Source organism: Geospiza fortis, unplaced genomic scaffold, assembly GCF_000277835.1.
Source record: "Geospiza fortis unplaced genomic scaffold, GeoFor_1.0 scaffold186, whole genome shotgun sequence".
Taxonomy (NCBI): domain Eukaryota; kingdom Metazoa; phylum Chordata; class Aves; order Passeriformes; family Thraupidae; genus Geospiza; species Geospiza fortis.
Window position 1 is genome coordinate 1329105 of NW_005054331.1, and position 14821 is coordinate 1343925.

A 14821-nucleotide genomic window follows, 5' to 3' on the forward strand; every position below is an offset into this window, starting at 1 on the left:
TATTTCTATTACTTTTATGTGAAAAAAAAGGGAATTAAAAGGCTTTATCAAGATATTAAAAAATAACTTGACACAACAGCCCTCTGAATTGAGATTATAAATTGCCTCAGGCAGACAACATGTGAAATATTGCTTCAAGGCATCATGTGCTACAATTTGAAACACCAATGTCTAATCAGAGGTGGAAGGAACATTTCCAACACACCTAGTATTTGATTTTAAAAAGATGCTTCTTGTTTTGTACATTATTACTTAGCTAAACCAAATCCTCTAGGTTTTTCTATTCCTCTCTTAGTTAAGAACAGTGATGCATAACTGCATACATGTCTATAATCAGTACAGCATGGTCTAACTTAAATGATTAAAAACTAAATTTCATAATAAAATAAAAATTACACCACTATTGAGATAATCAAGTAGGGCAGAAAAACATATGACTATATTTCTCATACAACAATAGAATTATTTCAGCTAGAAGTACCCTGGAAGGTATCTGAACCAGCCTCATGTTCTAAGCAGTCACAGAAGAAAAGGCTCCAAGGTGGTAAAATGTTTTCATTCTCACAGTTACCAAGACTACATACCAAGACTTGTGCCACCAAGACTATAACTGGATCCTAGTGTTACAGAAAGAAGTTTGAAGGGCTCTCTACAAAAACTGATTATGTTCTAAGAATGGCCAAAGGTCAGGTAAATGCAAAAAACTGAAAAAACATCTGAGAAAAAGGTATGAAGTCATGTATATGTAACACTTCACTAAGAGGTTTGTTTCCCCAGAAAGGAATATTAAAGTATCCTTATCAGTCTTTATACAACTCTTCAAATTTCAGTTTGAAATGCATTTAAATACATATCTCAGTTAATTCTGAGTTTTCTTGTGTATGTCTTTAGTTCATAGCACAGTTATGAACTGCTCCTCTGTTAAAATTGCAAAATCTCAAGATCAAATTCAGAGTGAGTCCCCAAACATGTGGCAAAGCAGATAAACCATGTAGGAATCTGGCTTTTGTACCAGGAAACCACATTCTAGAATGCATTACACTATTGCTGTTTACATTAAAAGTCCTCTGAAACTGCTAAGTATAATAGTATTTATTCATATTAGGAATTATGCCTTAAAAATCTATCAAATAAAATAGGGGAAGGATCTGCTTAAGGATTTTTTTCTCTATGAACTATCAGTCTATGGTGTAGAGCTGTAGTCTGTAAAAATAACTTCAAGTGCCAAAATTTTATAGTAGATTAAACATAGTGGATATAGATCTTTATATGTCACCAGGTAGAGCATGCTTTTAAGAATTTTTAAGCAGTTTTGAAACACTATAGTGTGCTTCCTTCCTGCACCTTCTTTTTGGAATTTGCAGTTTCTTCATCTTTCTTCATCGTCTATCACATCCGAGTTGATAATTTCCTTATTTTCCTTTAGATGTTTCTTTTTCTCCTTTTTTATTCACTTCCATGTCTTCTTTACTCTGCTGTCAAAACAGATATACACAAAATTCTGTGCATAATTTCTTAGAGTAAAACTACATGCTCCTTCAGAAACATTTTAAGAATTAAAATTAAACATGAAATAGATGTTCTAATCTCAGCTTTCAAGGTAGCTGTAAAATGTATGAATGGTCTTTATGGTATCTTGCAAACATTTTGTAGCCTGAGTCCTTTCATGGCTTCAGACTTCAGCTAGTTATTGCAGCTTCACGAACAATCCAGCAGAGAAACAGACCAAACTTATATGGTCTCTACTGTGTTTGTCTGGTGCTAGAATCCAAAACTTGCATTTTATAGCACTTTATTTTAGAGTATGCACTCTGCTTTCATATAAGTGTTATTGGTAAAAGAAATAGAAATCACAGGTTAGTTATTCAGGCAAAGTTACGTGACTGTAAACAAAACTATTAACTGCTCTTTCAGCTACTCAACATTGATGAGAATCTTGCAGGTTTTGAATGAGGAAGTTTTACAAACATTTTTACATTTTCTAGGTGGGCAGAGACATGCCGTTTCTCCCCAAAAGGCTGAATTGTAACCATTTCTATCAGTTACCTGAGTGGTTATTTTAAATTTAGAGAATGGTTTTGCTTGTGGATTTCTTTTCCTCCAAGCTGGTGAATTAGAAGATCCTGAAGTATATTTGCCTGTAGGAAAAACATACACATTGTTTCCTAACTTCAGCCGCAATTTCAGGAAAGAGTCCCTTAGTCTAATATGTGAGTTAAATATTGCACGGCTGAAGTTTCAATGAATGTATCAGATGAGCCAGATATTGCCTCTGAAACACAAGCTAGTACTAAATAAAGGCAGGCTCTCTAGAACTTTAAAGATAATTTGCAACATTGTAGCATTTCCATGAGGCTCATGTGATCTTCCATACAAGGAGATTCTGCTACAAACATCCTTCGCTTTAACCAAGATGGAATGTTCCCGGGCTAAAGACCTTCCCAAAGACATCAACAGCTTCTGTTTTATCCTTGCTTGTGAAAGCCCTATACACAAGGCTATATTATGGCTTTTTGCTAGACATTCGATTGTGCCTCAGAATATGCTGCCTAATCACAAACCATTTTCTAAAAAAATCGATTAAAAATTAATATTATTAATATCCTTCTTTAAATTCCATCTTAATGCAATTAATTAAAATTATAATTTTGTAATAATCCTACAATTTTCAGTTTATGCACAATGTGTAAATGTTACCATAGTTTTCTGTTTGTGTCCAAAATCTCCTATTGGTGTCAGGCTGATTCTTTTGTTTGGAGCCTTTCTGACCATAGGACTCAGGTACTGCTGAAAAAAAAAGGCAACAAAAATATAAATGATTGTTCTTAAAGAAAAATGCTGATTCCCATTTTTTCAAAAATGTTCTATCCTTTTTTAACCTGGAAATTTAATAAAATGCATTCTCCACATAAAGAATGTTCTCTCTATATAATCTCTATATCACCTTGTTCACATTTAATGAAAGCGAACATTCAAAGAAAAAAAGAAAAAAGACACAACTATTTGTCCTCAAGACAAAGCACCAATGTTGGAATTTGTTTAGGTTTATTCACCTTAAAGTAGGCATTACTCTGTCTGAAGGAGGTCCTTGTTATTAGAAATTAAGACAGGGAGGAACCTCAAAATGGAGAATGAACCCAGCTTAAGAGAGATGACTGAAACTGCCAAGACAAAATCACTTTTTTGATTTCTGATTATCTAAATTATTTACCACAAAATCTGTTGACAAAGTGACAAATGAAAAAACAAATAAGCCAGAGAAACCATGAACAGAGAAACTGAAAATTCAAATAAAGCCCAAATGATGTAGTAGACTGGGTGAGGCTATATATATATTAGCAAGATTAAAATAAAGTGAAAGGTGTAATAAATCTGAAGCAGATTGCCAGAAAGAAAGATGCAAGACTCAGAATCCCACCTGTAGGCTTCTTGTCAAATTAATGACATAGCATGTACCATCAAGAAGACAGTAGAGTAAGATGAAGGAAAGTACAATCCTTTATGAGCAGCAGAAAGAATAGATTCAGTCCTCTGTCCAACATAATTAATGTGAAAAAAAATAATACTAATGTTAAATACAAAGATTTACACTGCATTTAAATTGATAACAGAATTGTGAATATGATCCAAACCCTTGTTTATTCAAGACAAAAAATAATCCTAAATAATGAAAATAAATACAATTCATAATCATGAAATCTCCAGTGAAATCCCAGTTATGGAAATATACGCTGCAAAGCAAGCAGCATATTTCCTACTGGGAAAAATAAGGTTGAACAAGAAACATTTCTTGAGACACGACTGAAATTCTACTGCAAAACATACTTCTACTATAAGCAGTTAGAATAAAATAAGAGCTCAAAGGTGGATTTTTCAAGGTTTATTAAATATTTGAAGAGTATAAATCACATAAGGCATGCTGTAAAAAGTGGGGATCACTATATTTGTGCACATCACCACTTCATTGCATCCATGAATTCCTACTGTAAAGATGGCTCAATTATTTTTCGTGAATATTCTGTCTGACAAATTGTAAAGCTTTACAAATCTTTATGTTTCTGTCTATGGATATGGCTAAAATCAACTTGTGAAAATTATGCTTGATCAAATTTACTCATGCCTGTATTTAAGCATAAATAACTTATTGTTCAGCTGCAGGGACCCAATTGCGAGCAGCACAATATAGACAGGCATTTTAAGAATTCTGCGTACAAAGAAACCCACCTGCAGGTCCATTGAATTTTGGTTTTTGAGTGACAGTCCGGTAGACGACATAAGCTGAACGTCGAGGTTCTGGAGAATTTAAATGCGTGTATCTTCCAGTGTCTCTCCCATATGGACTGGAAGAAGCAGTTTCATCTTCCTTACTTTGGCCTCTTTGTTGAAAACCTGGTTTTCCTTTGGGGTCCGGAGTGTGAATTCCTAAAAGTGGAAATACAACCAAAATGGTTGTCCCATTATTCAAAATTTCAGAGTGCGTGCAACTGGAGACCAAACAAGATTAAAAAAGTGTTCTTTGTAGATAGACCAATCCAACTATGGGCTGTCCATATTTGACAATAAGAACAGAAATTTACTAGATAGTGCTAAAACATCTCACAGTTTAGTAAATACAAATGAATAAGCTGATGATTTTTTCAAAATACCTTTGCCAGTTACTGCATTAGCTGAATTTCTTCGCTCCTCAGAAATCCTTTTATTTTCCTTTACTTCCTTAAAGTGGTGGCTCTTTACCAGTTCAGTGTAGTTTGTTTCTGAAGGATAAAAATAACATGTATTCACTTTTTAGAAAGCACAAAAAATGTTCATAGCCAAAAATCCTGTGGTATTTTTATTTTGTAATCTCCTAATTCATGATAGGTCCCTTTGGGTGGAACACGGTTTCACATGTTAATTATACTAAAAGTGTCATTCCTCAGAAGGAAAACAACAGTGTCCATATTTCCTCTAGCAGAAGAAATCTTGAAGACCAACTTAAAAATTAACTCTAAAAGCAAAAATCAGATCATCCTTTCTCTACACTGCATAGGTGTGGACCTCTAGAACACCCATGGCTGAGCCCATGGAGGCCAACCCATGCACTTCAAAGGATGCCTGGCTGAACCATGAATGACTTCGGCCTGTAGCATCTGGATACACCCTGGACATGTGCAGTGCATGAACATAACAAAATACTACAAATGATGGAGGTAAATTTGCAACAGCACTGGTTGCATAGGTAAGCCCACTTCAAACTACAAACTGAGCTTCACAGGGAAAGTTGCGTTGTAAAGTAATCACAGTATACTCTTCTTCTGGCCCTGCTACTCTTTGGGAAGATGGGGCTTTGTTCTCCATTTTTTCCTGCTAATGTAAATAAGCACTTTTGGTTCCTGCCATTTCAGGCCAAAATGAGGCAGAAATGCTCTACTTCTGCTTCAGTTTATGGGGTAGTTTAAAGACCAAAATCTGTCCTTTTTTTTCCTTTTATTCTAAAACTGCAAAGAAATAACTGGATAACAATCTACTCACAATAATATTTTGTAAATTGACAAATATATTCTGGAACCCTCCTGTGAAAAGGATGAAACTTATCATTAAGGTACTTTAGTGTAGGTATTTTAATTTGCTTACATGACTAGCTTTTGATGAACATACTCTATCACAAGTGTTATGCTCTTTCCTTAACTATATTTTTATTGGTTTTATTAAGTCCTGTGTTCCGTGAGATACTACCTACAATCAAATCTGTTTTACTTGTCCAAAGTGGAAAGTGCACAGCATTCCCCGTGATCTAACGTGTGCATCAAAGACTTTAGTAACTCAAGGACTCATAACTGAATCTATCAGTGGATGCAAACTGGCTGAAAGAAGCAGAATTAAACCATAACGTACAACTGCTGTCGTCTTGCAGTGAAAGAATTCACACTGTTAATGGAAATTTCACTCCAGATTGGTTTTACACAAAATATATAATGTTCAACACACTTGCAGAGGAACAAAAGTAATCTAATCTAAAATTTTGCAAATATACAGTAATGAAGTACCTTTCACATTGGAATACTTTGGTGTAATTGGTTCTTTTTCCCGAGGTAGTGCCTCAAATCTGTTTCCATCAACAAATGTGCTCCTCTGTATCACAGAACCACCACCGCCTGCAGGAAAGGAGTCTCATAGTTACCTATACTTGAGAGCACCCTGAGAAAGGTGAACAATGCAAAGAGTCTGCTTTTTAAATGGCATGTTTTTAGCTGAAGTGAATAGAAACAAAATATCTGATTTAATAAGGCCCACAAAAATTAGAGAAAATAGTCTGGTAAGCAGAGCTGTTAAATAGTCTGTTAAAAGCTTTAAATACATATAATTGTGAACAGAGATTCAATTATTGAATTGTGGCTCAGTGGTAAATGTTTATACAGACATAAAGAATATCCAAAAAGAAAAATACTTCTATACATAAAGGTGACAGGAAAAGATGTAGAATGTAAGATTCATTTCTGCTGTGCAATAGTTCTGGAGCTAGAAGACACACACCAGTTTGCTTCAAGCTAGAGCAAGCAGCCCTAGCATGGTATTGCACTATTTTGCATTGACAAACTAAGGGGGGAAAAAAAACCCGTAGAATTATTACTATTTTTATCATTAATAAATATTTATGAAAAAAGGATTGAATATCACTAAGTATTAAGTAAATTCAAGGAGAATGGGGCATTCTTCAACTTTATTAACATGATTCAATACTGAACTCAATTGGTCAAAACAGTATGTCTTCATTAAGGTCAATCAAGTTTATGCAGAGGGATCGGATCCTGTTACACAAGTTGCAGGATTACAGCTTTGCTATTTTTCTGTAGGATAACTGAAAAATACAAAGTTTATTCATCTTAACTATGGATAGTCTCACAAAAGTAACAGTTTTTGAGAGCATTTTGACTTCAGACAGCCACAGAATCACAGTCACAGAATATTCTGAGTGGGCAGGGACTCACAAGGCCAGCTCTTAAATGAATGGCCCATACAGGGATCAAACACATGTCCTTGGTGTTACTAGCACCAGGCTCTAACCAATTTGTCTGCATCTCTATGCCTGCTTTTTCATAACTCCACAGAACCCTTTCTTTCCCAAAATCAACTGTAATCTGCATAAAGGATTTTTTCCACTGCAATCCTAAAATAAGCATAATATATAATTGTAAACAATGTTTATGATTTATTGTTATAATTAATGATTCAGCATGAGAAAGAGTGCCTAGAACATAAAGAACATATAATAAACCAAATGCAAAATGTAGAAGTTTAATGCATGCATATTTAGTTATTTTATTTATCACATGACATTCAGCAATGAGAAGCTGATGCTACAGTATATTACCTCCACTGTCAAAGGATTTATGGTCCGTTCTGGGAATACTCTCTATTGATAATCTTCTTTCTGAACTCTCCTTTTCCTTTCTTGTATAATTAAATCTTATAGGAATCGTGTTACCATCACCTGGAAAGATAACAGAAAGAATGTTTAGCTGTGTGTAAGCACAAGTAATGGCACTGACATTCTCTTCCATGCTATGAGCCATTGATTAGTTTAGTGCAATTTCTCTTAACCTCTCATTTCATAACCTTCTTTCTCTTTTATTAATTATTTGAATCCTGTCTAGTGTCACTCCTAGTGTCACTTCATGCTCTATAAGAAAATAGCATAACTCATAGACTAAAGAAGACTATGGCTCCAAAGTAAAGACCTAGCTATAAATTACCTGCTTATTGGTGAACTTCTCACTACCCATGAATTATATTTATTAATCCTATCTAATGGAATTTATGGCATTTCCAAAATGCATGTCATCATAGTACCTGAAGCCTCAGAGAACTCAATTGAAAAACTGTTTTAGAGAAGCATATCAATCTTTTTCTATTAATGCATCTAATGATAGATGACACTAAATAAAGACACTTCTTAAAAGGTATGTTCACACATCTGTCACTGATTCTCTCATCTATACACTAAATATATCTGTGTATTTGTTAGAAAGAATTTATCAAAACTATTTTAATAACAAACATTTCAAATTTAGAAATTAGAAGAGAACAGTAAATGACAAACAATAGGAAGTGAGCTAAATGTTTATAAATTCATATTCCTTTGACCCTAATTATGTTGGATAGTCCAGAATTCAAAACAAAATGTAACTCTTTTGTTCTTCTCTTTTACAAGACAGTTGAAGGAGGCATTTAATCTAAATTTAGTTATAGAAAAGTTTGAGTTAACACTACATTTTGACATCAAGACACCCAAGAGAACCAACAGAGGTCCAGGAGCATCTCTGGAAAAGTGGCTCATCTCACCCTTTGGCACCGCCTGGTGATTCAATAAAAAGGAGATTCATTGGAGTTCCTGTCTCTCTTCATTTTCACCAGAGAGTGTAGATGAGAAATTTAAACTACATTCCTAACCTTAGGATGGTTAAAATTAGACTACACAAATCTTTATCATGAAATTATATGAAAAATCTATGTTGTGTATGTCAGAAAGGATTGTGTTAATAGCCTATTTCTACCTTTTCCATCCACAGTTGATGCAGGTCATCAGCACAAATGTGACTATATATATGGCAAAAAAGAATGAAGTGTTTGTGCAATTTGCTGACAAATACAAATATGTTTCTGCAATATTTTATTTTCACCTAATTTAAAAAGCAGGGAGGAAGTGCAAGCTATGTAATAGTGTCTCCCTGTTAAAGCAGTTTTAGAAGTGGTAAATACAATCCAAAGAAATCAAAATACTTGCCTTTCTGCAAGTTTTGCTCAGTAGTTTCCAAGGATAATAACTCATCTTGCCATGGTGAAGACACAGTTTTTGTTGATTGGTGTTTGTAAGGGTTCTGAATCCCATAATACTCTCCTACACATGTCCCAAGAGGGGAAAAAAAAAGCCCTAAAGTTTACTCTATTGGAAGCATTGCTTTTAAAGTAAGAATGATTAATTTCATATTTACCAGATTTATAGCATATATCCCTTATTGCTCTTTCCTCTTCAATATCTATAACAGTCTTAGGCATCCAGCTAGAATCATCTGCAGGAAATATTTTTAAAAGATTACTAGATAACTATACAAAGAGATTCAATAACTCTTAATAATAAAATATGATAATGACTTTAATTTTTGTCATTGGTTATTTTAGATTTTGACTGCAACCTGTGCTTCTGGACTGAGAAATGATTACTTAATATTAGGTATTTTCATGTGCAATGGGATTGCAGTTAAAACACATTTTTAAAAGCAAACATTTGTTAATTCAAAAGGATTCAAAAATATATTCAATATTCATTTTCAAAATAATCTTTTATTTATACCCATAAGGAAATCAATGTGTCACCAGAGAGTGCTTGTCACAAAACCTCTGCCCAAAGTTACAAAGCCCCGTAATGCCTGCAGGTAGAGCTGGGGAAATGAGCACTCTGGATCTCTCTCAGTTAAGGCTATGAAGATTAGCAAAGCCCTCCTTTCTATATTGTTTAAGTGGCATACTCAGAGTGAGGCCAAGTTAGGAAGCACTAACAGGCTGGTCTACCACCCAACCTGATGTGCAGTGGGAAAGTGAAAAGTGGGTTGGGGCAGCATAGCAATTTGCTGAATGCATGCCTGAAAGTAGGTCATTCTTTCACTTTTCACTCTCCAGGAATGTGTCACTTGTTCCATCCCTATGAGTCTCTTTAAGTGAGATATGGTCAATTGTCTAACTGTATTAACATATATGTATATATAAATGTAAGAACATTAAGTTCAACTACTGGAGAGTTTTGCATTAACTCTCTTTGCTAGATTTAAGAATAACTTTCTCTAAAAAATTACTGCCTACAGAGTTTGGTAAATCAGCTGAAGAAATTACTTAAGTCACAATTATCTTTTGTAAAAAACTTGTGACTTCACTTTCACTGACGAGTGCATACAGCCCTTGTTCAAAAATTTATTTCTCAGAAACAAAGTATCTCCTAAAATTGTAATTTCATGCCAGAATTTTGAAGAGTTTTTGATGGCCATTTGAATTGGATTGCAGGCTTTAGAAAATACTGCCTGCTCACATCTGGTGACTACCAGTTCCAACATTTTAAAGATTAGCTGAAAGCTATCTCAAAAAACTTTTCAACAAGTCTTTTCTAAAAATCTCATGGTTATTATAATAAGCCAGTTGCGAGGTACATTGCAAGAGCTGACAAAACCTATACAACTTGCTTATAAAAGAAAAAAACTGTTTACAGTTGTCTTCCTCGTCATCATCATCTTCATCATCCTCTTCATCATCCTCTTCATCACTGAGGTTTATAATCAGTGGAGGATGAATTGGTACTAAAACATTGTCTTGATTTCTGAGTGAGTCCTGACGATGGGCTGGATGCAGAATGCCTCCTTGGACATCCTGTTTCAATGGGACATCTGCAGACAAGAACATTACACTTCTTTTGTTAGAAGGAAACTAAAGTATCACATCCAGACTGACAGCAGCAGGCATACTTCTGAAAACATTATCAAGTTTAGGCATTATCTTCTGCAGAGGCTGGCAAGAGAGCACCTTCTAACTCCAGAAAGTACGAAAAACAGCTCCTCTGAACAGACACAGGCACTGTTGAGTACAGACTTTTGCAATGAGGAACATTTTCATCACTGCACTATTTAAAAAAGTTGCAAACATGCTGTATCATTCCCTACAGCATCTATTTTGAAGAATTTAGCAATGCTAAGCACAGGATTGCTCATTTTAAATTTGAAGACTTTTTTTATATCAAACTAAATCTCAACTCTCATTACTAGGTATAAAATGTAGATTTTGTGAAGGAATGTGAAGTACACAAAAATAATTTACACTTAATCAGAAAAAAAAAATCAGAATATATATAATTTTCCTAAGGAAATTATATATTAATTTGCTAAGGAATTTATCTCTACACATAATATTTTCAGCAAAATGGCTTTAGTACTGGGATAACACATTCCAAGAGCCAGGAAATACAATGGACTAAAAAGAAAAATTACGAAAGATGGTGAGATGGATATTGTTCAAGCTGACTAATTTTAAACCACAGTATTCTGTGCATTATATTAAAAATAGTGAACTTCGATATATTTTCCAGTCCAAAAGAAAGTGTAGGCATTTTTCTATTATTCCAGTTGTTTTTATTCTTGTGCATCTCTTGCTTGCCTATAAGCAGCATGTATATAATGTTAAACCTATTCTCATAACATGATTGCAAATTAGATTTGTTGTACCTCATGTAAGAGATGTGTAAGATACAACACTAACTTGACGGAGACTTTTTCAGTGTTCAGAACATGCTATTTTTAGCTACATATAGAAAAAGCCAAATTAAACTTAAATTAGTTAACAAGATCTTTGAGTATAAGAACAACAACAAAAGAAAGCACGCTTAGTATCTGCAATGTGGCACATATAGTCCTTGAACTTGTACATATTTCAGTAAAAAGTAAAAGGGTTTGGTCTGTTTTCCAGCTGTGATTGTCAGACACTACTCTTGCACAGGATACCCCTGCCCACAGTGTTTTTTGGGCACAGTCTCTGACTTGCACCACAGCCAAAAGTGTGCTGTGTAAGGGGGAGCTGTGCTGAAGGCAGAATGGGCACTTGGAAAAACAGCACTCCAGGTCTTGCCTTGATCCTGTGTGCTTAGTTAGGCTCCACATGCACAGATACTACAGGCTACATTTTCCTGGGGCAATTTCAGGAACATCAGGTTTCATGGTGACTTGCTCTCCTCACTCCTGCTTCTGACAGCTTCTTTGTTGTTTGCCCTGAACTCTTATCCTGTTCCAGGTTCCAGCTGTCTATCAGGATTTCTGGTATTTAAGAGCTCCTCTTAGAAATGGATGAGGAAAAACTGGACTTGTAATGGTGGAGTTGTCCACAAATAAGCGTGCTGCTTTATACACTATTACTGTACTTCAGTAATATTTAACCAATGTTCAAGCCCCAAATTTTTATTCAAAACAACAAACTGGAAATACATTTGCACAAACAGCTCTGTAATCTGATGTTATCTCTACAAGGGTGTCTCATCCATACATGTTGTGCTCTATCAACAGATATTGGTATCCCTACTAACTTCCTCCTCCCATCAGACACACTGCTTTTGATTTCTCTTAAATTATTACCTGCATACGAATAATTTGAACTACTAGAGAGATTTAATCTATCAGAAATTCAAGTTAAGCAACATTTTTATTCCATGGATCTCAGCAACCTAAATGTGACTTCATCTTTTATATCACTAATAGGTATGAAGATTCATAATATGACTGCTAAAATAATTAGCAGTGGCAATCTTATTCAAATTCCTTTCTTTCCCTTAAACCTGCAGGGTTAGCAGATCATACCTGAATGATTTGTCATGGTGCATTTCTTGACCTTACATATATTACATAAGCACTGGTACAACATTTAGGCTATTTCATTACTCTAGTGAACAAATTGTTTAGAAAATATTTTTACTCACTGTTACTAGGTGGCAAATAAAGTCCATTTATATTACGGGGTTTTCTGTGAAAGAAGTCACAGCTTATCCTCCTACAGCCTACGGGCTCTGTCTCCCAGAAACAGGAAAACTTGCTGTAGTTTTGCTGCAGGAGAAAAGAGTTTTCAGGTGTTGTAAATATAACAATCAAAATGGAATAAATGGATTAGTACATGCTGTGTGAACATAGAACTGAATATATGAGAGTTCACACTGCCATAAATGTATGATCAAGATCTTGTGGGACCACATTCTTATAGTTTACAACATTTCAAATTATCCTTTATGACTTCTGTCATAAGCTCTAGATAGCTCTAAAGTTACTAAGTCAACGGTGTTTGGTGATGTAAAATTGATTAGAATAGGGGTAAGACAGTCTGCTTAGTTTACTGCAGACTTTTCATGAGCTGCTAGGAAGGAAAAAAACCTCTTAAGTAATTTAACTGACATGGCTGAGTTTACTTTTCTGTACAATGGAAAACTCAGATAAATCTCCAATTAAATGTGCTGCACAAGTGCAAATCTTGCACTTGTACTGTCTTACTATTAAAGGACATGAATCTATGGGAAAACACGTGGTAAGAAACAAAACCCAGAAAGATTCCTGACAAAAACTAAAAAAAATTGGGATTTGATGTTGGCAGTACTCCTATTACACTGCTCACACCATCTTTCAGCTTCAGCTGTTTTTAAAGATGACAAACAAAAACCTAATGGGAATAATAGATTGTCTACATGGATTTGTTTAATTATTTAATTGTTTCTTTACTCATACATATACTTATACTGCAGCTGTCCCTCTATTGATCAGTGTGGCACCAGTTAAAAAGTCTGCACAATATTGCAGAGATAGTACTTTCACAACACGAGTCATTCCTATTAGTCATGCATAAAATTGTTGTTCCACATCTCTGTCTTATCAGAGTTTGCAGTTTTTAGCACAATCTCTGATGATGCAATTCACTTCTCCTTATAACCTGAGGTATCTGTCTCAAACATATGATAAACTTGTAATTCCAAAGAGGCAAGGGCTCACGAGATTCACCCTGAATACGCAAACTCAGGCTTATATCCTGGATGAAAATGGCATCCCACCTGAAAACTGCAAATGCCAGGTTGGGGGTTATTTCAGAATGAGTTTCTGAGTAATTTTTTTAAATGAAAACAAGGCCCTACTTGAAAATATTGGAATATTTGGAAGCAGGTTTCTCACAGTTCCAGACATTAACAGCTAAATCTAAGAGCAACATCTCCAAAAACTTTTGGAATGTAGTCAGTATAATTGGGCCACCCCCTGAGACACAAAGCCCATCTCCCAGGCATTAACACCTAACTCCCTGACCCTTAAAAATGGATGGAATAGCCAAGAGCCCTAAAACCATCCCTGGATTTTTACCAGGTGGAATGTAACTACTTTGAATTAAAACTATCAGCAGTCAGGCAAATCATCTTATCCTGAAAACAGTTTTCCTTTGAATCAAAGCTATCAGCAGTCAGGTAAATCATCTTATCCTGAAAACAGTTTTCTTCCAAATGCCAAACCTTCGGATGACAATAAACTCAGTGGATAGTGTAGCTAAAACAAAAAATAGTTGAAGGAAGCATGTGGTACCTTCTCCATGTGGCTGAACTGTTGAACTGAACTGAGAGCAGTTGTTAGCCAGGATGGAATGTTACATTTTAACAGTTGCCAACTGCTCTTCCAGCTTGGGACACCAGCATGATGCTGCTACATGACTTGTCCAGGCTGAACACCTTCCTTTCTCCCTACTGCATCCAAGTAAAATATAGAATATCATGTCGTTTCAAAGTCGCCCATTCTGGTACTTTTTTAATGTGAAGTGGAACAAACCAATTTGGCGAAGCTTAAATAATACCCAACTTCTTGCTGATGCAACTGTGGTCTTAAAAACCAATCTCTGATACCACAAAGATACCACAGCCTGCTGGGCAACAACAGTCAGAGGAAGGAGTGAGAATATGTGTGGGAGAAAGAACCCTCGGCCACCAAGGTCAGGGAAGAAGAAGGGAGAGAAGGTGCTCCAGATGCCGGGGCAGAGAGTGTCTCCTGCAGCCCGTGGTGAAGACCATGGTGAGGCAGCTGTGCCCCTGCAGCCCATGGAGGTCCATGGTGGGGCAGAGATGGACCTGGAGCCAGCGCAGGGCCCCACGCCAGGGCAGGTGGGTGGGGGGGCTGTGAGCCCATGAGAAGCCCGCGCTGGAGTAAGTTCCTGGCAGAACCTATAGACCCAGGAGTCCATAGGAGTCTACTCTCGCAGGAGCCGGCGCTGGAGAAAGCGCAGCTGCCCCCGGCCGGGC

At 35.8% G+C, this 14821-nt stretch overlaps 1 protein-coding gene across 1 annotated transcript in view; it reads right to left on the reverse strand.

The window, feature by feature from the left end:
* Positions 1 to 1412: 1412 nt before the first annotated feature.
* The window catches only part of CUNH12orf50 (chromosome unknown C12orf50 homolog), a 14300-nt gene continuing 891 nt past the window's right edge, over positions 1413 to 14821 (reverse strand). The window contains exons 3-13 of the mRNA XM_031057531.1: positions 12485 to 12608; positions 10236 to 10412; positions 8973 to 9050; positions 8765 to 8878; positions 7352 to 7471; positions 6027 to 6134; positions 4647 to 4754; positions 4225 to 4422; positions 2698 to 2787; positions 2047 to 2138; positions 1413 to 1475 (exon numbers count right to left, since the gene is read on the reverse strand). Coding sequence (XP_030913391.1) covers positions 1413 to 1475; positions 2047 to 2138; positions 2698 to 2787; positions 4225 to 4422; positions 4647 to 4754; positions 6027 to 6134; positions 7352 to 7471; positions 8765 to 8878; positions 8973 to 9050; positions 10236 to 10412; positions 12485 to 12608 — 1272 coding nt within the window. The remainder of the gene's footprint in view (positions 1476 to 2046; positions 2139 to 2697; positions 2788 to 4224; positions 4423 to 4646; positions 4755 to 6026; positions 6135 to 7351; positions 7472 to 8764; positions 8879 to 8972; positions 9051 to 10235; positions 10413 to 12484; positions 12609 to 14821) is intronic.